Source organism: Haliotis asinina, chromosome 11 (genome assembly GCF_037392515.1).
Source record: "Haliotis asinina isolate JCU_RB_2024 chromosome 11, JCU_Hal_asi_v2, whole genome shotgun sequence".
NCBI lineage: Eukaryota > Metazoa > Mollusca > Gastropoda > Lepetellida > Haliotidae > Haliotis > Haliotis asinina.
This window is the reverse complement of record NC_090290.1, coordinates 56,324,914-56,347,606: the sequence shown is the minus strand read 5'-3', so window position 1 is coordinate 56,347,606 and position 22,693 is coordinate 56,324,914. Positions and strand designations below refer to the sequence as shown.

At 40.1% G+C, this 22,693-nt stretch overlaps 1 protein-coding gene across 3 annotated transcripts in view; it reads left to right on the top strand.

Annotated features, from left to right (window-relative positions):
- The window catches only part of LOC137256179 (ras-associated and pleckstrin homology domains-containing protein 1-like), a 177,669-nt gene extending 160,375 nt beyond the window's left edge, over positions 1-17,294 (top strand). For all 3 annotated transcript variants that reach the window (XM_067793886.1, XM_067793887.1, XM_067793888.1), the window contains 8 exons: positions 3,251-3,328; positions 4,762-4,921; positions 6,778-6,899; positions 7,558-7,632; positions 8,211-8,357; positions 8,772-8,882; positions 9,723-9,824; positions 12,027-17,294. In XM_067793886.1, the coding sequence (XP_067649987.1) occupies positions 3,251-3,328; positions 4,762-4,921; positions 6,778-6,899; positions 7,558-7,632; positions 8,211-8,357; positions 8,772-8,882; positions 9,723-9,824; positions 12,027-14,573 (3,342 nt within the window). In that variant the 3' untranslated portion in view covers positions 14,574-17,294. The remainder of the gene's footprint in view (positions 1-3,250; positions 3,329-4,761; positions 4,922-6,777; positions 6,900-7,557; positions 7,633-8,210; positions 8,358-8,771; positions 8,883-9,722; positions 9,825-12,026) is intronic.
- Positions 17,295-22,693: the final 5,399 nt, after the last annotated feature.

Genomic DNA, 22,693 nt, shown 5'->3' with positions numbered 1-22,693 from the left:
AAGTTTATGTACTTTTGTGGGGTTTAAGAAGATTGTCAGTTAAACTTGTCATGGAGCATGTCTTGGGTGTGGTGTTGGGTGGGTGTGGTCACTGGTTGGCCGCCCTGTGGTTGAAGTGACTTCCTGGTCATCATTGGCTGTGAGTGGAATCCCAGATTGATCTGAAGTTTGATCTGTCACATCATCTGTGCTGAAGGGTTTCAGTTGTAAGCTGAGGATCCACACCAGCCCAGGCTTTCTAGTGACAAAAAGTTGACACACCAGGCTACAAGCGAAATACTGTACAGTGTAGTGCTAAACAGAACTCTTTTATCCACTGGTTTGTGTAGTCCTCTGCTGTCATTGTGTTACTGCCATTACACCATGCATTTATAGCTGACATGTATTCTGTCCAGATACTTGTTGTGGCTGAGTGTGTTTTATGTATGGCAAATACTGTGTCTACAGCCTCAAACCTTAGCCGCTCACTCACATCATTGTGTCCCATGTCTGAAGCACTGGGGTAGCCTAGTGATTGAAGTGTTCGTTTGTCATAGGAAGGTCTTGGTCTGAGTTCCCACAAGGGTACAATGTGTTAACCCATTTCTGGTGTCCCTCTGTGTGAGATTGCTGGAATATTGCAATACGTCCTGTAGAACTGACTGACTGACTGACTGAAGCACTGTAGTTTTGCTATGCAGGGTTATATCCCTTAGGTGTGATAGGTGACAGGTCCATGGTTCAAATCCCATTACATTTACTGTATTTTTAGGCCTGCATCCTCCCACTTCAGATTGACACTCCGTGATATAACTAGAATACTGTTTATGTGGGATTAAACCCATCTTATCAACTCATTTTACAGTTTGCCATTGTTTAATAGGCTCTAAAGCCAGTGTTACATGATGCTCAATTTTATTACAAGTTTCAGAAATAGAAGTAAATGTGTTTTCTTGTTAGAATCGTACAGTGTTCTCTCCGACATTCTGAATCCCTGCATCAAGTGTAGCACAGTTAAAAACATGTGGTGATGGTAAGGAGATGTGAAGATTCTGTGACGCACAAATGTGTCATTGAAGATTAGAGTTGACATCCGTCACCCAAAGAATGTTGCTTGTAAAGTTCTCAGGGTGACAGTTAGAGTGTCCTTAGGACAGCTGTAGTGATTTAACTCAGTCAGGTTTTCTGTTGGTTCAAACCTTTGAAAAACGGCCATTGTGCTCACAGTGTTGCACCATGACAGTGCAGTCTGAATTTTAGGATGAAACAAACCAGGATAAGCAAGAAAACAATTTTAGAAACATTAAGTTCGCGTGCATCATATTTTTGTGTTTATCGTGTGATGTACTCTGGTTATTACATTCTTGTAAAAATCCATATCAAGAGGTAAGACTAGGGATGTCAGGATGCAGTCCACAGTAGTCATCATCAGTCCACAGCTTTACTGTAATCCCAACCAGTCTGTACCAGCCCAATCCAGTTAGAGCATCGCGAGTAAGAAAACACCTGACTACAACTTAAAACGTTCCTTTTGACAACAAAGTCTCACTTCAGTGTTCGTTTTCTCCATCCAAGCCTTGCCTCTGTTCGTGAAAGATCACCGTGATGAGAATACTGGATATTTCTGGAGTGGGTATTTACAAAGTGTGTGCAGCTCCTTACACATCTAGGCCACACATCACATCAAGCCGATGCCAAAACAAACTAGAAACTAACACTGAGTATATGAATTAGTGGACATCGCATTTCAGCTTCAACAGCTGCAGGTCGGAGTTTTTTTATCCTTTACTCCCATTACATGATCACGTCTATTTCGGTCCCTATCTTCATGCACCTAGGTACTACTATCTTGAGAACTATTTTCAGATGACTGCTTTTAAGTAAGAGCAGTTAAATGTTATGATGAGAAAACCACTCACTGGAATCATATCTGAGGTCATGAAGTCTCAGGTTATGGAGTGGCTCAGAAATCAGATTTTCCAGCACAGAAAGATGTAAAGAATAATGCACGTGACGTTTAATATTAATTGACATGTTTGTTATGGTTATTATTAGTTTATTGTGCTAGTCTTTTTTTGTAGACATTTTTCCTCAAAAGGAGAGTCAACTAAATTTGATTTCCATCGTGAGAGAAGTCTCTTTCACTCACTCACTCACACACTCAACCACTTACTCATCCACCCACCCATCCACCCACCCATTCAACCATCCACCCACCCACTCCATTCACCTACCCACCCACTCTCTTGGCTTAACATCCACCCACCCACCCCCTTGCTAAACACTCATTCACATTTGCACCCATCTGCCTACTCAGTCTTGTTTCACAAAACTGTTTTAACAAGCTTTTGTTTGAAACATATTTTATTCATTAAGAAATAGGATTGGGCAGAAGTTATCCTATATAGAAGAGCCCTCTCCCAATTTATTCATAAGCATGGATTTATCAGCTCTAAGATAGCCCTGAGGAACAGGGTGATTTCCACAATATTTTTAACCCCTATGACGACTATAACTCACATGAAATAATAAACCATTAATAAACCGTTGAGTGGAAAGATCAATTTAACTGAAGGATGGTAACTACAGCCATTGTATGTTCCTTGCTTGGACATTACTGCTTTGTAACAGAGGACCTCTGTAATTGTATATCCATAGTTCCCCAATGACATAAGAGTTGTTCATTATATCAACCGCTAGGTTTTCTGTTCAAGACGTCATTACATACAAGTGACAGAATTATAGCTGGAGTGTTATGGTGTCCTTAAAAATAGCAGCCAGTGACATACATGACTGAATAACATCAGATATAGATGAAAACACTACATATTGTTGATATTCCGACCCTTCCTGGTATATTCCCAAACAGTATGAACATTAATGGTTGGTTGGGATATAACTGGTGATATGAACCACTAGGTTAAGACTTCATTATGTATAGGCCGCTGTACATGTAGCTGGAACACTGCAGTGTCCTGTAGTATCGAGCAAAACATATGGATGACAGTCTCCTTTTTTGGTAGATTTGGGAATGTTGATTTTATAACAGCAGAAGCTGGGATTTTTGTTAATGTAGGATGTGATGAGGGGATGTATTGGAGGGGATGTATTGGAGGGGATGTATTGGGGGGATGTATTGGAAGAGATATCCTGAAGGGGATATACTGACAGATATTTTATATGCAGGGATTCAGGAACCTTCTTCTTGTCATTTTAATTAGATTTAATTTGATGTATATGGTTGTAACAAGAATGCTTTTTGTTGTTTCAGGAGGAACAAAGAGCACGATTAAAAGCAGAAAAAATTAGGATAGCCCTTGAAAAAATTAAAGAGGCCAAAATAAGAAAGGTGAGTTTGAGCATACATGGAGTTGTTTAAATGTATAGATGTTTACTAAATGATGAAGTGGTTATTTCATAGACCTTGCCATAGTATTTGAATGAGTGGCGAGTGATAGGTTAGGTTTTATTAAGATTTTAAAAGACAGCCATCTGTGTCATGGATAAAATGCTAAAACGTCTCCTTTTGTCTCTTCCACTTGTCCCCACACAATGTAGCAAGGTGCTGCACATGTCTAGCATCGACACAAACATATATGAACATTTCAACTCATAAATATAGTCTTTTCTTGTGAAAACATAGAGCGCTTAAATAAATCCAAAGTTCACTTCATTTGAGTAAAACATGACCAAAGGTTCCGCTACCTGCCCCAGGGATATTAACACAAGATGGTAGATTGTGTATGTCGGATACATAGTGTGACTGGCTGGACAGTCGTTCAAGTATATGCTGACATTGCAGTCAGGTGTCTGTCATTGGATCTACTGTCACAAGAATGCTGTAGAGAAGATTCAGCCTACTTTGTAGAACCTGCAAGAATATTATAGGTTTTATTTGTTGATATTTCTGTAGAAAATTTAATGTCTAACAACCACATACGTTATGTATGGGTTTTTGGATGTATTCCTTCCAGAGTTGCCTCCCTTCAAAGGTTGAACACTCATTGTTGTTCTTGATCTCACATCTGGTCAGTCTTCCACTACTGAGATCCGATATGAACTCAAACAATGGCATAGTGGGTACTGCACTGTTAACCCAAAGTCAGTATCCTTTCAGTTATGGAGTATGCTAACACATAGACCCTGAATATGCATAATTTTGATTGTAACAAATAAACCTATATGCATTTAGAAAGAGCCCCAGGGAGACTAGAGATTCAAAACATGAGGAAATCTAAGATTGCTCCATTTAGCATCAAAGTGAGGGCTAGACAGTAGAGGATATAATATGGCTGAGGGTAGGGCTGCAACGATTCAGTTCGATTCATTGAAAATCAAATCTGACACCTTATTTTGATTTTCATTAACCATTATCACCATTTTGAATCCATGTTTAAATACCTATTTAAATTATTTCCCCACAGCCAGAAATAATTTTGACTCCAATGTTAGGAGTGCTGATGTAAGGCAAAAAAAACATGATTGGTTGATTGGCTAGATTAACAATCCAAAGAGGATTGTTGTTAGTAGACATTGCTAAGTTTAAAATAGATTTCACGCTACAAACGTTGACTCTGAGAGTGAAATGAAATCTCTTGGTTTTACTTGTATGAAGAATCAAATAAAAAAAAGATGAAATTGAGGGTCCAGTATCGAAAATCAAATCGAACTGAGGTCTGAATGAATCGTTTCAGCCCAAACTCAGGAACTTTTAGACAGACGAACACTTTCACTTCCACAACAGATATTTGCACTCAGAAGTTTTTAAATTTTTCCTTTCAGTTATTCGTCCGTGCATTTGCAAAGGATGGAAGCAGCAAGAGCATACTGGTGGACGAGAAGATGGCTGTCGGTCAGGTGGCCAGTGTTTTGGCAGACAAGAATCACATAAAGTTGAACACAAACCTCACTGTTATAGAACACATGCCGGACCTCCTAATGGGTAAGTACTCGTTCTTCTCAGAGATCAGGGACATTACTTCTTCCATTATCTTGAAAGAGAAAAATTATTATTAAGTTAAGCACACAACTGGGATGGCCATATTTGATATCCTTTAGGTTTTATGCTTGAAATACAGTAAGTGATACATTTTAAGTGATGCATTTATACTTGAGGTTAATACATGTACTTATAGGGCATATATAAGTGATATACTTTAAGTGATATAGTTTAAGTTATCTGCCCAGAGGCCGGCACAGTATGTTATATTCCCAAGGGTGCAGGCCTGGATGTCATGTACTGTCATAAACTCTCCTGTAGCAAATACCAAGCTTTCCTTTACTTTGAAACAAAACAGATCTGAAGGAGATCTTTGTTACTCTCTCCAATTTTTTAATATCTTTTTTAATTTTACGAATGAAATACCCTAAAAGCCTCATTGGGGATTGTGATTCATAATTTTGCTGCCAGTTTAGATGACACTCAAATGAAACACCTCAATCATGAGTTATGACAAATCTGACAGTGTGTTTCTGGATAATTAGCTTGTTATATGTTCAGGACAACTAATTGTCACGCTTGGAGCAATCTGCCTCTCTGGAAATTGGAATGTGACTCACTTCCATCAGTCCTATGACTAGCAAGACGGTAATGTGGGAATTTGAGATTTCCCCCTTTTCAAACAGTTTGCAGTGCTGAGGAATGAATTCAAATGCTTCAGTTGATAGAATTAAAGAAACGGTTTGTGTCAGAAACAAACAGTATGGTTATGTTTACTTTAATATCATTATTGTGTATTTGTATGTGGAATTGATAACAAAGAAACAAATTGTTTCTTTTGATATTGTCATTGCTTATTTGTAGGTGGAATTGCTAACAAAGAGTCAAATTTAATGTTGTTATTGTTTATTTGTAGGTAGCATTGATCACGAAGAATAACAAAAAGAAATTATTTTTAGTAATAACTTTAGTATACCAGGGATTAAATGCTGGGTCTCCCTCTGTCACTGATTCACTGGTGTTTAGTGATTCTCACTGAAGAGTCTTCTGTGGCCGTCCAAATACAGTTAACAATTGTTATGAAATACACTACAATTGTATTTTCTTACATACCCTCTATTGCTTAAGATACTTTCATTTACCAGACATGGTTTTAACATATTTTGAGTAGTATATATTCAAGTATCTTCCCTTCCAATTGATGGCATTATGTGTTAAAACGTGTACACTTTCCTCAATCTGGCAAGCACCTGTCTCCACCGTTTTCTGATACAGTCATTGTGTCTGTGTGTCAGTGAGTTGGTAATAGGATCAGTGGCTTGTATCGGTTTTCAAAGTCTGTTGTCCGGTTTCATTCAGCACCATGTCTCCCTGTGGTCCTGTGATGATGTCCAAAGGGGCCAAGGATGACTGGCAAAGAATATTGATCTTTAGAGACAAAAAAGAACTCGCCAGCAATTAAATTTCTGATCGTGTTCACAGATGTCGAAGTGACATTTTTGAGCTGACCTGGGTCAGAAACTGCATTGAATTTTTTAGACAGAAAAATGTTATTGGCTCTTTATTCTGGTTTCATTGTTTGAGGAATTCTCCAATCAATAAAGGATGCGTCTCTGAGCAGTGATGTAAGCCTTGCTTGCTCCAGTTATTGTGAAGGAATTAAACTTTAATGCTTCAAATTATTTTTCTCTTCCTTTATTAACGTTAAGAAGGACTTGAATGTGTTGATGGATCCCATCTCTCCAAACACAGATCTCTTTTGATTGGAAGACCTCTGAGCTTGGATGATGCTTTTCTGAAGATTACATGTAACTGTGTATATTTACATGTCAGGCTGAGATATCATTTTTCCTTTTCAGAACGAATTTTGGAAGATCATGACTCATTGGTGGAAAACATGGTCATGTGGACCCGTGACTCTAAAAATAAAGTTTTGTTTGAAGAGAGAGCAGAAAAATTTGATCTGTTTAAACATCCAGAAGTAAGTATCTTTTGCTGTAGTGACAATAGTTTAGCAGAAAACTTTTCGAGCATTGCAGGGACAACTAGTGTTTGTGTACCGGTGAAGACGAGGGTTAGAATATTGGCATTGAGTAACCATTGCTTGTCATAAGAAGTGACCAACAGAGGGGTCATACTGGCTGACTTTGTTGACACATCTCATCGGTTCCCAGCTGCACAGATCCATGCTTATGTTGCTGATCACTGGATTGTCTGGCCCAGACTCCATTATTTATGACAACCGCCATGTAGCTGGAATATTGCTGGGTGCAGCGTAAAGCTCAACTCACTCACTCACTCTTGTTTGTGCGTGTGTGTAGTTGGTGGAGTATTGATATGTTTGATTATTTGATAGTGGAAATGTTGACAACCAAAACATTACTAGTCTAAGAACATGTAAGGAATCTGGAACATATACATTCAGTATTTTTGCCTGATGGTCATTTGGATATTCCTTTTAAAATAAAAGTGATATCTTTCATGCACAATGTGTAATGTGGTTGCTGTTGATGATATGATATTGTACATTCATTGCTGATTAGGATGCAAAATGACTAAACTAATTTTGAACATTTAACTCACTCGCTCACTCATTGCTGATAGGATTCTTGAGATTAAAAGTGAATTATTTGTTCCAGAAATATCTTTTGATTGGGACATCCTCTGAGAAGGGCGTCTCCCTGGGCCCGAGTCAGCAAGAACGATTGATACAGGTATGGTATAACTCCTGTTATGACATGGTAGATAGTATTAACCATGCAGGGAGGCAGTCTGGTAAAACTGAGTCAGGAATCATAATCCTATAAATACCAAAATCAACATAGTGGGATGTCTTTGAGTAAACATTCTACACGATGTCATGCCTATTGCTGAAAACACTGTTACATAATGGGCCCTAACTGTGTAGAGGTTTCCTGTTGTGTGACTGTGTATGTACAACAAACCCTCCGTGGATGATTGCCAGGGTTTTTCCTGACAGGAAACATGTTATGTAGTTGAATGGGCAGATAATCTGCTGCTGCTGCTACCACTACCTCTACGTGGACAGCAATGATTACGAAGGTTTAACTTTTGCAGTTAATTGAGTCCAGAAAGTCAAGGCACCTTTGAGACTATTTTGCAGTAAATGGGAGATAATCCGTGTGCAAGCTGAAATAGCCCAAAAAGCAATTGCCAAAGTTTACGCCATCTCCCTATTATCACTGTGTTTTTCATAATCATTATTATTATGACGCTCTCTTTGTTAAAGTCATTGTTATTATTACTGTTATCATAATGCTAATTTTTGCAGGAGTTCTTCTCATCATCGGGGGTGAAAGTGCCAGAAGTTGAAGGGCCACTTTATCTGAAGTCCGACGGGAAGAAGGCATGGAAGAAGTACTTCTTTGTTTTACGAGCCTCGGGACTCTACTATAACCCTAAGGGAAAGATCAGCAAGGTAAGATCATCATAGAGAAGTCAGTGTATCACACGTCATACTTCCGTATCTCGTGCAGTGATGATTGAGGGGAAGGAAAGTGAAAATTTTGGTGAATGAGTGAGTTTTGGTCAGCTCCTGCATGAGTGAAGGAGTTTAGTTTTACTCTGCTTTTAGCAATATTCCAGCAATATCACAACGAGGAACTCCAGAAATATTGTACCCATGAATCTGGGTCTTTGGCGTGAAGAGCAAACACTTTAACCATTAGGCCACCCCACCACCCCACTTTTGCATGAGGAACACCTTGACAATGCAGATGTTAGGTGCTTGATGACCCCTGCAAGCAGGGTTAACTTAATGGAACGAATAAGCATCACAACAAAAGGAGATATGAAGTGAAGTGTTGAAGTGTCATTATTTTCATGATTTCAGTCCCCGAAAGACCTGGCGTGTTTGGTACAGTTTGACTTTGTGGAGCCCTACCATGGGCTTGGATGGAAGAAGAAGTACCATGCTCCAACAGACTACTGCTTCGCTCTCAAGGTGCGTAGACAGACAGTCACTCTGGCCAGGTCACAATTGGTTGTCTCATGCTTGTGAGCACTCTCTGCATTGTATGATCATAATGGATGCCGTATGATAAGTCCTGTGTATAAACACTACAATAATGACTTCCCAGGTAATCATTAGACTTAGGTAATCATTAATCAATGCCCCTCAAAATGTAGACAGCACAAAATCAGGGACTCTGTTCAGCGTGATGAAGAGACGTATCCCAGTTCATCCTGTTCAAGAAACATGGTCAGTCCATTATAGTGATGCAGTGTTGATATTTTTGTGTATGGAAACACATACACAAATATGAACAAAATACGTGGAATCACTTCCAGTCTATTGATCTTGTGAAAGTGTTTTCATTCACAAAGAAAATTTCAGTTTCCTTGGTTGGATGACTGAAAAGTTCTGTATATTTACCACCAACAAACTCTACTATACCTGGTGTGCCATATTAGGAGTATTGTCTGACAGTCATCAGATATATAAATATTTGGTGCCTGCAGTGCTATTTACAGCATGCATAGCTATTTATCAGTGCCATGTTACATCAACAGTCAGAGTCTGAATCACCATCCTAGGAAACCTTACTTTTCATTATCTACGGTAGATGAAATTATGGCCATACTGTTGTTTCACACGGAGATTGGTGAGACAGTCTGCATTAAAACTAGGACCATTAGTTTCCTTGTTGACTGTGAATCTAAACATTACATATGACTTTCACATTGAAATTTATTTATATTTGCTCCAGAACCTGTTATGAGAGATGTATTTGAACAGAAAGTTAAAACAAAAATCCCCTAATTCTTTCATGAACTTTTTCAGCATCCTCAAATCCAGAGAAAGAATTCCAAGTACATTCGCTATCTTTGTGCTGAAAGCAAGACAACCATGGACCAGTGGATTATGGGTGTCAGGTTAGCTAAGGTGAGAAACATGGAGATTACTAAAGTAGGGTTAGCTCAGAGGAGAACCAGGAGATTTTCTGGGTCAGGTTAGCTAAGATGAGAAAGTTGGAAGTTATTCAGTCAGATTGGCTATGGTGAGAAACAAAGACATTGTCTGGGTCATGTTAGCTAAGGTGAGAAAGTGGGAGTTCATATGGGCCTTGTTAGCTAAGTTGAGAAAGTGGGAGATCATATGGGTCTTGTTAGCTAAGGTGAGAAAGTGGGAGATTACATGTGTCTGGGTAGCTAAGGTGAGAAAGTGGGAGATTACATGTGTCTGGGTAGCTAAGGTGAGAAAGTGGGAGATCATATGGGTGTTGTTAGCTAAGGTGAGAAAGTGGGAGATCATATGGGTGTTGTTAGCTAAGGTGAGAAAGTGGGAGATCATATGGGTGTTGTTAGCTAAGGTCAGAAAGAGGGAGATCATATGGGTCTTGTTAGCTAAGGTCAGAAAGAGGGAGATCATATGGGTCTTGTTAGCTAAGGTGAGAAAGTGGGAGATCATATGGGTGTTGTTAGCGAAGGTGAGAAAGTGGGAGATTACATGTGTCTGGGTAGCTAAGGTGAGAAAGTGGGAGATCATATGGGTGTTGTTAGCTAAGGTGAGAAAGTGGGAGATCATATGGGTGTTGTTAGCTAAGGTGAGAAAGTGGGAGATCATATGGGTGTTGTTAGCTAAGGTCAGAAAGAGGGAGATCATATGGGTCTTGTTAGCTAAGGTGAGAAAGTGGGAGATTACATGTGTCTGGGTAGCTAAGGTGAGAAAGTGGGAGATCATATGGGTGTTGTTAGCTAAGGTGAGAAAGTGGGAGATCATATGGGTGTTGTTAGCTAAGGTGAGAAAGTGGGAGATCATATGGGTGTTGTTAGCTAAGGTCAGAAAGAGGGAGATCATATGGGTCTTGTTAGCTAAGGTCAGAAAGAGGGAGATCATATGGGTCATGTTAGCTAAGGTGAGAAAGTGGGAGATCATATGGGTGTTGTTAGCTAAGTTGAGAAAGTGGGAGATCATATGGGTCTTGTTAGCTAAGGTGAGAAAGTGGGAGATTACATGTGTCTGGGTAGCTAAGGTGAGAAAGTGGGAGATCATATGGGTGTTGTTAGCTAAGGTGAGAAAGTGGGAGATCATATGGGTGTTGTTAGCTAAGGTGAGAAAGTGGGAGATCATATGGGTGTTGTTAGCTAAGGTCAGAAAGAGGGAGATCATATGGGTCTTGTTAGCTAAGGTCAGAAAGAGGGAGATCATATGGGTCTTGTTAGCTAAGGTGAGAAAGTGGGAGATCATATGGGTGTTGTTAGCGAAGGTGAGAAAGTGGGAGATCATATGGGTCTTGTTAGCTAAGGTGAGAAAGAGGGAGATCATATGGGTCTTGTTAGCTAAGGTCAGAAAGAGGGAGATCATATGGGTGTTGTTAGCTAAGGTGAGAAAGTGGGAGATCATATGGGTGTTGTTAGCTAAGGTGAGAAAGTGGGAGATCATATGGGTGTTGTTAGCTAAGGTGAGAAAGTGGGAGATCATATGGGTGTTGTTAGCTAAGGTGAGAAAGAGGGAGATCATATGGGTGTTGTTAGCTAAGGTGAGAAAGAGGGAAATATAACTTACTTTTAGGGAAATGTAAGTAAAGCTGACTGACAAGTCTAGGTGCTAATTGCGTCTTCTATATCATGTCATTGTACCTCGAGATGCCAGTAAAGTGACATTTTTGTAATAATTTTGATTCTTATTTTGAAAGCAAATATTACATTAGGAAAAAACATCTGGTTTGCTGGCAGCATGTTATCAGATTTTGTTTTCTTTGTCAGTTCTTGTTCAGTCATTATATAAATACATGTTGATTACATGAGGTCACACCTGACTGCCAGAGTTTCAGCTTTTGTACATTAAGTATAAACCAGTTTAATATTTGAGAAGAAAATATTATGTGTATGTTTGGATAAATTTGCTGGAGAAATATTATATTATATTTTTTTAGTATTTTAGGTTCATACTATTAGGAGTATTACTGTAATCGACAAATAGACTTATTAATTCTGAAACTGGCTGTGAAAATAGTCACCAGGAAGCATAATTGTATCTGGTCATGTTGATTCACGAGGAAGTTTCCACACTGTGTAAGTGGGTCAGAGAGGATACAGTGATAAACAATGACCAACGTGGCTAAGTGCTGTTTTTTCTTCACAGTTGGGGAAACAGCTTCTGCACAACTACGAGCGAGCTCAACACGAGATCTCTATGTGGGACATGCGTGACATCAGTTCCCCCAGCAGCCAGAGAACATCTACTAACATCCCAGACCAGCTGTGTCTCAACAATGTCGGCAATCTTCAAGACAGTCGCATGTCTGTACCTGAGCCTGGCTCCAGGCACAGTATCGTCACAGTGAAAAATGCATCTCTAGTCCGGAGCAGTGGACCTGATTGTGATAACCCGAATGAAGTTGTTGGGATCGACGTGGTCCCTATGCCGCAGAGGAAGGGCTCAGTAGGTGGTTTAAGTGGAGGGGATCCATCCCCCCAGCCTAAGACACCTGTGAAGAGAGTGTCGTTCAGTAATACACATTGTATCATAAACGCAGATTCGTGTGAAGAAATGGTTCACTTAAGGCACCGAGATTCAATAACAAGTGCTTCAACAGATTCCAGTGAGGATTCGGCATCCAGTGGAGAGGGTAAGCATAGCCAAGGAGGGACGCGAGGGAAACTACGTCCGAAGCTGCCAGTAACAACGGAGACAACGCGGCAGTTGTCTGAAATGTTTCAGATTTCCATGGATACATGCAGTGTTCAGTCAAGTGATAGTGCATTCTCTGATGATAGAAAGTCCTACTTGGAGAAAAGGAGATCCTCGTCTTCTTCCACATCCAGTGATAAAATGAGGTTGCATTCAGAAAGTGATCGCACTAGCAAAACGGAATCAATAAAGGAGCAAAGGATGTCAAGCGCACGCAGTTCAGGACCAATGTCTCCTTTGTCTCCTCCTCTTCAGAGGCAATCTTCAGAGCCGACCTATCAACAGCTGACCTATCAACAGCCAAAGGCAGCAGTGACGCAACAAGCACCTGTTCCTCCTCCACAGGAGAAGGCAATGCCTCCACCGCCACCACCACCATCGGCAGCAGTACATCCACCTCATCCAGTGCCCAGCAACACAATGCCACAGACGAACCTAGTGAAGTCTCCTCCTCCTCCTCCACAGATGCAGAAGGGTCAAGGCTCTGTGCCACCTCCACCACCTGGCCACATGAAAGGTCATGGATCTATGCCACCTCCCCCTCCACCGATGCAGAACCAAGGGTCAGTACCCCAGCCTCCCGTTATGCCACCAGCACCAACAATCCCTGCTCCAGCTTCACCAGTGCCAACAGGGATAAAACGACCTGGATCAACCCCACCCCAGAATGGCAGGGTGCCTCCACCACCTCCTCCTCAAGGACGAGGACCTCCGCCCCCACCTCCAGTTAAAACCAGCCAGATCATACAACCTCAAAAACAAAACCCAATGTCACCCACTCAAGCACAAAGGCCTCCTAACACCGCAATGTCACCAGGGCAAGTACCACGACCTCCAAATTCAACAGTGTCACCTGGGCAGGGTCAGCGACCTCCAAATTCAGTGATGTCACCTGGACAGGCACCACGACCTCCAAATCCTGCAATGTCGCCACCTCCACCTCCCGTGACTGGGATGCAGAAGTTCACCGGACCATTCAGTCCACAGTTGTCCCGTGTTGAGCGCCAGATGAATGGTTCTGCAGGCCCCCCGACTCGGTCACCTATGTCTCCAGGTACACCTCCTGGAGGCCCACCCACAACAGCACCAAAGCCAAAACCACCTCCACTGTCGCCGGTTGGTAACCAAAACCTTGGAACAAAGTCACCCCGGAATTCACCGACAGTTTTGTCTCCACCTCCTCCCAATGGGATGATGCCCAAGGCAGACTCCCCAAGTGCTATGGACAAGGGCGCTGGCATTCCTATGCCACCACCAATGCCACTTCTTCAAACTTTACCTACACAATCAATTTCTCAGAGAATCTCCCACATGAAGCACCCTTCTACAGGTACCCCTATGTCTCAGTCTGTGAAGCAAGGACCAAGCCAACAACAACAGACAGTATTGCAAAAGAACCGTGTCACAACAAATGGTGGTATGCATGATGATCATGACAGTGAATCAGTTCAGTATATGACTGAATTATCGAAGAGGTCACACAATCATCCACCTCAGTTCGGACACAACATGGCGCATGGAAACCATACTGCTGAATGTGTTTCTATACCCAATCAAAGCATCGGTGGTGCTAACCATAGACGATCTGCATCTGCAGGGGGAAATGTTATGAAACCCCCTGGTCCCCCAGTGGCCCAGAAACCAGACAGTAAAAAAGCAAATCCTCCGCCGCCACCAAAACGCAGCGAGCACACACGGTTATCGTCAGATCAAGCCAGGCAGCTGAGACTGCAACAACAAAAACAGCAGCAGCAGCAGCAACAACAACAACAACAGCAGCAACAGTCTGGGGGAGAGGGTCCAGCAGTGGCTGATCCTATTTACGAGAACTGTGAAGGTATTATGGACATTAATGAGCTTCCTCCACCACCACCTGAGTTTCTGGAAGGACTCTCTCCCCAACAGCAGGAGCAGCAGAGAGCACTGCAAGCTTGCAAAAAACCTCGTCCTCCTCCACCGCCTCCGAAAAGAAACAAAGATACTCACCTGAGCCACTGAGTGTTACACTTCACCTGCATCACAGAGGATACGTTGACTCAAATTTGCAATAAGCTGAACTGATTGTGAGCAACCATCTGTGTTCTGTTCTGGTTGGTTCTGATGTACTGGAGTGATGGTGCCATAGCATTGGCTATGATCTGTAAGTCATTCATGTTGGCGTTAGAGCTTGGTTGGTGTCAGACCGGGGAACTGTTGTTGAAAATTATTATCCAAAGTTACTGCTACTTGACAGAGGTCCGTTATAGTTGACAATGTATTGTTCATCACGTGTCTTGCCATAGAGGTTGTTAGCATTATACACAAAGGTGGGTGTCAGTACCTTGATGCCATCATTTGTAGGTTCTTTGTCGACTTTTTGCAACCACCCTATTGATTGTACAATTTTGCCTCTTTGACCAATTCATGTGCCATATATATATCTGCAAGCATATTAATGTCATCGGTCAATTACCTTCAGACCTCTCATTTAACATTGTGAACGGATCTCAAACTTACGTCATTCAAAATTTATGAAGCGTACCACTTGGAAATTATTCTAATGAATCTTTTCAAATAATTTTAATTTATTAGTTTGGAACGTTTTGCCAAGAAGTCATGGTTTTGTTACTTTGTTGTAAAGTTTGCAATTTGGTTGTTGTTTTAGCTAGTACAACTAACAAACTACAATTCAAAATGACTTTGTAGTATTTATTTTGTGTGTTGGAAGAAAACATAATCAGTGTTGATATACATCAATGAAGGAGCACTGTTGGAAAACCTGGTTACCATGGTTACTGCTATTAAACTCAGCAACTGATGTAAGCTGAAAGTTATGGAATGTTTGACGACAGGACTTGTGTAAACTACTTCTGGAGGCCTTATAACCTGCTTTTGATACTTAGATTTACATTTATCTTTATATTCGTAGGTTAGAAACAAGTTTCCTGACTGTCATTCAAAACTGACCTGGATACCAGCATTGGTCATAGGCATTCGTTAAAATCACAATATCATAATAATTATTTACGTCAGCTGGGGTTGACATTCCCCCAGGAGATATCAGTAATAACAAATATTCATGCAGAGCTCAAAATGAATATCAATACCTGGAGGTCATAATGAATATTCATATCAGCAGAGGTCATAATGAATATTCATACAGAAAGGTCATAATGAATATTCATACCAAATGAGGTCATAATGAATATGCATACAAGCAGTCAACTATTTTCCAACAGTCTATCCATCATTTTCATGGTCATGTCATTTGCATAATATATCATACTTCACTTCTCAGATGTGCCAATATTTTATTTTAGTTAAACTGTCAATATTTATGTGAATCGGTCTTTAGTGACATTTTTACCCTTTTGTTACGTTGTTATGTTACATATGTGCTTCTGTTTACTTCATGGTGCTCTTAAGATGGCTAGCTGCTTGGACAGGAAGCCATTTATCCTTTCTAATTCTCACATGGCAGATACCTGTCACAGCTTTCCTCTTTCTTTCAACCGTCATCTTTTCTATTCTTAATTCTCCTAATGTGTGATCGTTGAAACATTAGAGATGCCCGGGTTTGTTTTGTTTGTGACAGATGGTAATTAATATAAAGACACTTGACAGTGGAAGCGCTGTTTTGGAACACGATGCTGCATTTGTACATACTTCATCTGGTGTGTTTCATGTACAGAGTGTACTGCTCAGTGTTAGCTGTACAATTTCAACTTTCTGCTTCATGGGGACATCTCAAAACATTTTATGTATTTTCACCTAAAATACAATTTTAACAAATGGATTCTTCAGAAATTGTGTCTGCTGAATAATTTCCTGTTTGAACAATTTTATTGTGGTTTGATGTTTGGGAAAAGGCATAAGATATTTTGATATGGTCCCTCAGCTTACCTTGTGCAATAGACAATAGACTTTGGTTGCCATAGGTAACCAGGATTTGACATTAGTGTATTTGTAAAAACATTCATTAGTTGACAATTTCTGTGTTGAGCTAACTTTCAAGCAATTCTGTGTATATCTGGATCTCACTATCAGATTTCATGATGTTTGTCAAACAAACGTCACGTTTCATATTCATACTGAGGTTGCTGATAGGGAAATAATATATTTATAACACTATCTTAATTAAATGGCATTGTGTTTACACAGAGACAGCTATAAGAAGCATGTTACCGGAAGTGTTTCATCTTGGGAAGGATATTCCTGAAAACTGCTGATACCCCAAAACAGAAGCGCCATTATTGCCTCACTGAGTAAAAATATTTTCTTTCATAATTGTGACAACAAAAGTTTGCAAAATATGTCTAAATAATTAATCAATTTGTTATTGCTGCAACATGTTTTAAATTATAGCCCTCAAACTTAATATATTATATTCACAGTTTCAGGTCTGCTGTTTATGAGATATATCACACTTACATTTGGGAAACATGTATTCAAAAAATTATGTCAATTTAAATGAAGTAGACAGTAGTGTTAAATGTAATAATATACAAGATTTAAAGCCATATTCCTTCCTGTTGGATCGTAGGCATATGAGGCAGATTGCACAGACTGATTAGTCATAATGTGGTGCCCTGCAAGTCACTCTGTATGTGGATTTTTGTGAGAAAACACGGAAAGTTATCAGAATGTGTGTTTTTGTACGATGACATACCATCATCTGCTTTTTCTACCAACTTATGCAACTGTCTCCATATTGTGAAATGAACGTCCGTCGTGGCAGTGCCTGTGTGCTTGTGTTGTGCTTGGACAATAATGCTTGCTGATATGGAGGATCTGGATTGTCATATATTGATGTTGGACATGTCTGCTAGTCAAGGATGTGTATATACTACCAGACTTATTCATGTTGTGTGCGATGTCTAGTCAAAGTCTCTATCGCCAAAGACGACAAGATGGGAAGCTGTCAGAACAAGGCCTGATTGTCAGGGAACCATGTCAGTGCTAGAGGATTGTCAGAAAAAGTGATCACCAGAGACCAATTGTCATGTGAGAACAATGATCTAAAAACAAGGACAAATTAGAACAATGTGGAGAACTTTGTTCGAGAAAGTGTATGAGAACAGTGGCCTGAGAATGATGTTATGAAAACAGTGATCTGAGAACAATTATTTATGAGACCAATGGACTGAGAACAAGTGTTTATGAGAACAGTGGTCTGAGAACAAGTGTTCTGGAGAACTATGATTATCTCAGAACAGTGATGTCTGAGAACAATGATCAAGGGACAAGGATTGTCTCATTTTCTGACAAAACTGACCGACCACCTGACAACAGTGAGAACAATGATTGTGAGCACAATGACTTCTGGAAATACTATGTCAGTCTGCCACACTCTAAGTGAAAGATTGAACACTATCAGGGATCTAGGTGTATGTGAAACCAGGTTTTGCTACAGGTATCAAATTGCAAAAGTCTAACATCTGTTTTGAGAATTATGTAATTTAGATGTTGTGCAATGGCAAATAGCTCATGTATTTTAGGCTTTTTCCAGAAGGATTATTTATTTACAGATTTTATGACCACATGTTGAATCACGATTATGTTGGAGAAAATATAACTGTTTAGTGGTAATTTTTCTGCATCAAATCAGGCAAGAGTTTTGCTACATTGTTTATGATTTATCTGAAATGACTTTGTAATTTAAATTAATGTCCAGAATTTCTACAAGTTATGTAATATAGTGAAGAATAACTCCCAAAACTTTTTTATCAAAACCAAATAACCCACGTCATTATTAATATTACAGACTATTCAAAGTCAGTTTTGAAACCTGTGTAAATTTAATTATGAATTTTATGAATGAATCTTGGTAAGTTTCTGTGAATTGTTTTGCTACATCGGTGTGTGCAATATAACCTTGAGTAGATGTTGTCTGCTTTTAATGATGGTGCCCCTCTTCATCTCCTCTGTTGATGCTGAACAATACAGTCACACACCCCAGCAGGCCCAACAATACAGTCACACACCCCAGCAGGCCCAACAATACAGTCACACACCCCAGCAGGCCCAACAATACAGTCACACACCCCAGCAGGCCCAACAATACAGTCACACACCCCAGCAGGCCCAACAATACACTACCTTGTTATGCAGGACAATGGAAATACCATGAACATTTAAAGTACAATGAGAATTAGTTCTAAAAAATGTACTTCAGCAATTATTGTTTTATTTTATTTGTTTGATTATTTTACAAATTGTTTCCACAAGTGAAGTATATTTCTGTTATTTTGGGAATAAGGTCCAACACTTAAGAAACAACAGTTTATTCTTTTGTATATTGGAGATTTAACAGATTAGCAGAAGGGAATTTGATTGAAACGTTATTACTGGAGAAAATATGTTTCATCAATGTTGGATCTAGTTTTTTTTGACAATGGCTTGATCACTGGAAATATATTACTTTGTGATTCTGTAATTTTAATAAGTACCCCATATCTGTTTTATAATAGTTTATTGTTTACTTTTGTGTATTTTCTAAGTGACTGTGGTCTTGTTTTATGGTGAATATGGTATCTCATGACATACACAATCAAGATTGGGTGTCCCTGCATAACAATGTATCACACTCATTACATACAAACATGGCTGTCATTTTAGGTCAGAAATAATTACTTCTACAATTCATAGCATGTTTTTGATAGGCCTTTAGAAGCTTGCGTAAATGACATTTTATGTTAATATGACAACTGTTCAGAGCTACATCTTTCTCCCTTCACCATTCACTTAAAGGAGAGACAGGAAGCATGCATGAAGTTGTTGCTCATAAAAACATCCTGTCTTGATAAAATCGTTGCCTCAGATAACACCTGAGCATATACTGTTGAATGTTTTTTAGAAGAAACATTACATAAATCTGTTACGCATATGAATATTTGATGGTAATATTTGTGGATGTTTAAAGACTGAAATCAGTAAGGACAATGCCAAGGTTTGACTGTTCATGCACACTAGCATACTGTTACGATGTTGAGTGAGGTTTCCCAGTACACGTACATGCATCACAACTTTCTCTAGAATATGCTGTTTCTCTCGACTGTGGATGAGGCATCACCTGTACATAGTCGTCTATATTCTGAAGCCTGTCTGAAGGACACACGACGGACGGACGTATGGCACGCAGGCTGTGGTGGCAAGCGCTGTTGACAACACAGCAGCAAGCGACCATCCGTATCTCAGTGTCCTAGTGTGTAGACTGTGATGTACTTACACCACATGATAATGTACATTTTTGAATAAAATATAATGCAACCCTATGATAAATTTATTTTATTTTTAACTTGTATTTTAAAGGTCCTGGGTTGTCATAGAAACAACTTGTGTCACAGTGTCCAAAGACAACTCATAGCGAAAAAAAAACACATGTGAAGGTTGGATTCTCAAAGATGTTATTACTGAAAAATGAACATTTACAGCCCAGTCAGCAATATTTCATCAGCTTCCAGGCAGCATGTAAATGATGAAGCAGATAACCAAACCAGTGGTTGATGTTATCGCCATTGTCTAACACTGGTGTACAGTGACACACAATCAACCAAAGCACCCAATCCAGTATAGCGTATAAAGCAGGTGAACCTGGTTTTATGCGGCTTTCAGCAATACTCCAGCAAAATCTCAGCAGGGAATATCAGAAATGAGGTTCACACATACGTGTGACAACCGAACGCCTTAATCACTGGGATACCTCACTGTCCATTAGTGACAGTACTGACATCTGACAGTAGAGTGAAGGGGCTTTAACAGCCTAAGTTCTCATTTTGGTGCCATGTCATGGGCAAGAACCCGGCCATGTCATGTCATGTCATACACATAAGTGTAACATTATTTAACATGACTTGCATAGCACACACAATCACACATGCACAAACATTAACATACAATCACACACACAAACACATGTACACAATCACATGCACAAACACAAAGAATCAAACACATACAAACACAGTCACACAAAATGTACGCACAAACAGTCACAAATAGTCACACAGAAACACAAACACACAGAAGCACAATCACACAGAAACAAATACAATCACAAATTACACCACAAACAGTCTAGACCTCGGTCTGCCACGTCTACGAATAAGACGTCAAGAGTTAACTCCCCTATCTTACAAAGCCACTGTCCCATGGCAGCTGAGGGCATACGTGTCACAAACGTGTATGCGTCAATGAGTGGTGGTACCCTCCCAGTGTATGATCCATTGTCTGACGATCCACGCTAAACGTTTACCCAGGTTCGCATGATTTTGCTTATTGGTGGATAAGTTAGTGTTTAGCGTAACGCCGCGTTGAACAGACCCTCTTTCAGGTACGCTAGATTCTATGTGGTGTGGGCTTGAACTGGGAGTCCGATTTGGCGCAGACTTGAGGATGTTTACCGCCTTTGTGAATCCTATGAGCATAGGATCAGAGTAAGAGTAAAGTTGATTTTTTTAATGTTACAGAACCAGATGCCATACGGATTGGGTTGAGGAGCTTAGATTATGCATATAAGTTTATGTCGCTTTTAGTAATATGTCAGCAATGTTACGCGGGGACACCAAAAATGGGTTTCACACATTCTGTCCGTTTGGGGAATCAAACCCAGGACTACGGCATGACGAGCCAACGCTTTAAGCACTGGGCTATCCCACCACTCACTGAATCCCTGAGTTGAGCAAATGGGCCACCATTGACCCGATCCTTCCTTCTTTCGTTTCTTGTGCCACACTCAGCACTATTCTAACTTTATGACGCAGGATGAAAATCGAGTTTGGACCAGGCAATCCAGTGACTGAAATCGCGAGCATCGATTTATGTTATTTTATCGCTTGCATCAAGGAAAATCAGTGAACGCGACCACCTGATAGAAATTATGAAAGTGCTGAATAGTGGACATTTCACGGTATGTTAGATGTGTTAGCTACATGAAGTTAGGACAAGGGAACTGCGAAATAGTGACAAGTGAATGTTCCACAAAACGACCAAAGAAGTATGACTGCCGTTAATCAGTTGTAAGGAATGCAGCATATGCTCCGCGCATTCAGCTGCAGCATAGCTCCACGAACACACGGGGGTAGGCTGAGAAAAGCGTTTACAAACGTGTAATGAACAGGAATTCGAAGTTAGTGGGTAAGCTAATGTTTCATGTCGCTTTGTGTTCATTTCAGCCATATTAAGACGAAAAACAAATTTGATTGTCTACACAACAAGCACGTCATATTAACACCTCAAAGAAATATATAAAATAATACTTGTCAAATATGTATAAATAGCAATAAATAATATTTTAAACACTGACTGTCAGCTAGTGTTGTGTGGCTTAGGTGTTAAGGGTCTTTCTACCTCACTTTACCTGGTAGCAGTGGTACCCTGTACTAGCAAATATTGAAACACATGCCCACAAATAAGTTGGTTTAGAACACGGGCAGATTATAGTTATTATCTATTATGTATATACTAAGAATGACATTGTTTGACAAGGATAATAATTTTACGGTAAGTCATCTTTTACATACTGCAGCTGGTCAGAGCTTTCAGTTGTCTCTGTCGGTGTAAAACATTACACAGTTCGAAAGAGGGAGCGACAGAGATAGGACGTGCATGAATGAAGACATTTTTAAGAGTCCATTACTTGCTATATTTTTAATCAATGGGTTGAAAACTGCACGGAACAAATGAACTGATTTTATACAACCCAAATTCCCCTCGTCAACCGTCCAACGAAGACTGCAAGAGTTACTGGCCTTACATCATGTAATGTAGAAGAAGCGTTCGGCCGAAAACAAAGGGACAAACACTAACGCCTAACGCTATATGAAACTAGGAAACATCTCCAAGGAAACTTTGGCGCAGCAGGCACAAGGATCCTGTTTAGAAGTGGCCTTCAGCAACCAATGCTTGTTGGAAGAAGCGACTAACGAAACAGGGTGGTCGGGTGCGCTGACTTGGTTTACTTATTCAACGTATCCCAATTGCTCAGATGTATGATCAGGCTGTTGATCACTCGATTGTCTGGTCCCAACTCGACTATTCACAGACCGCCACCACATAGCTGGAATATTGCTGAATGCGGCGTAAAACTCAACTCACTCACTAGGATGCGTCAAGACGGAAACAAGTCTCGTGATCACACA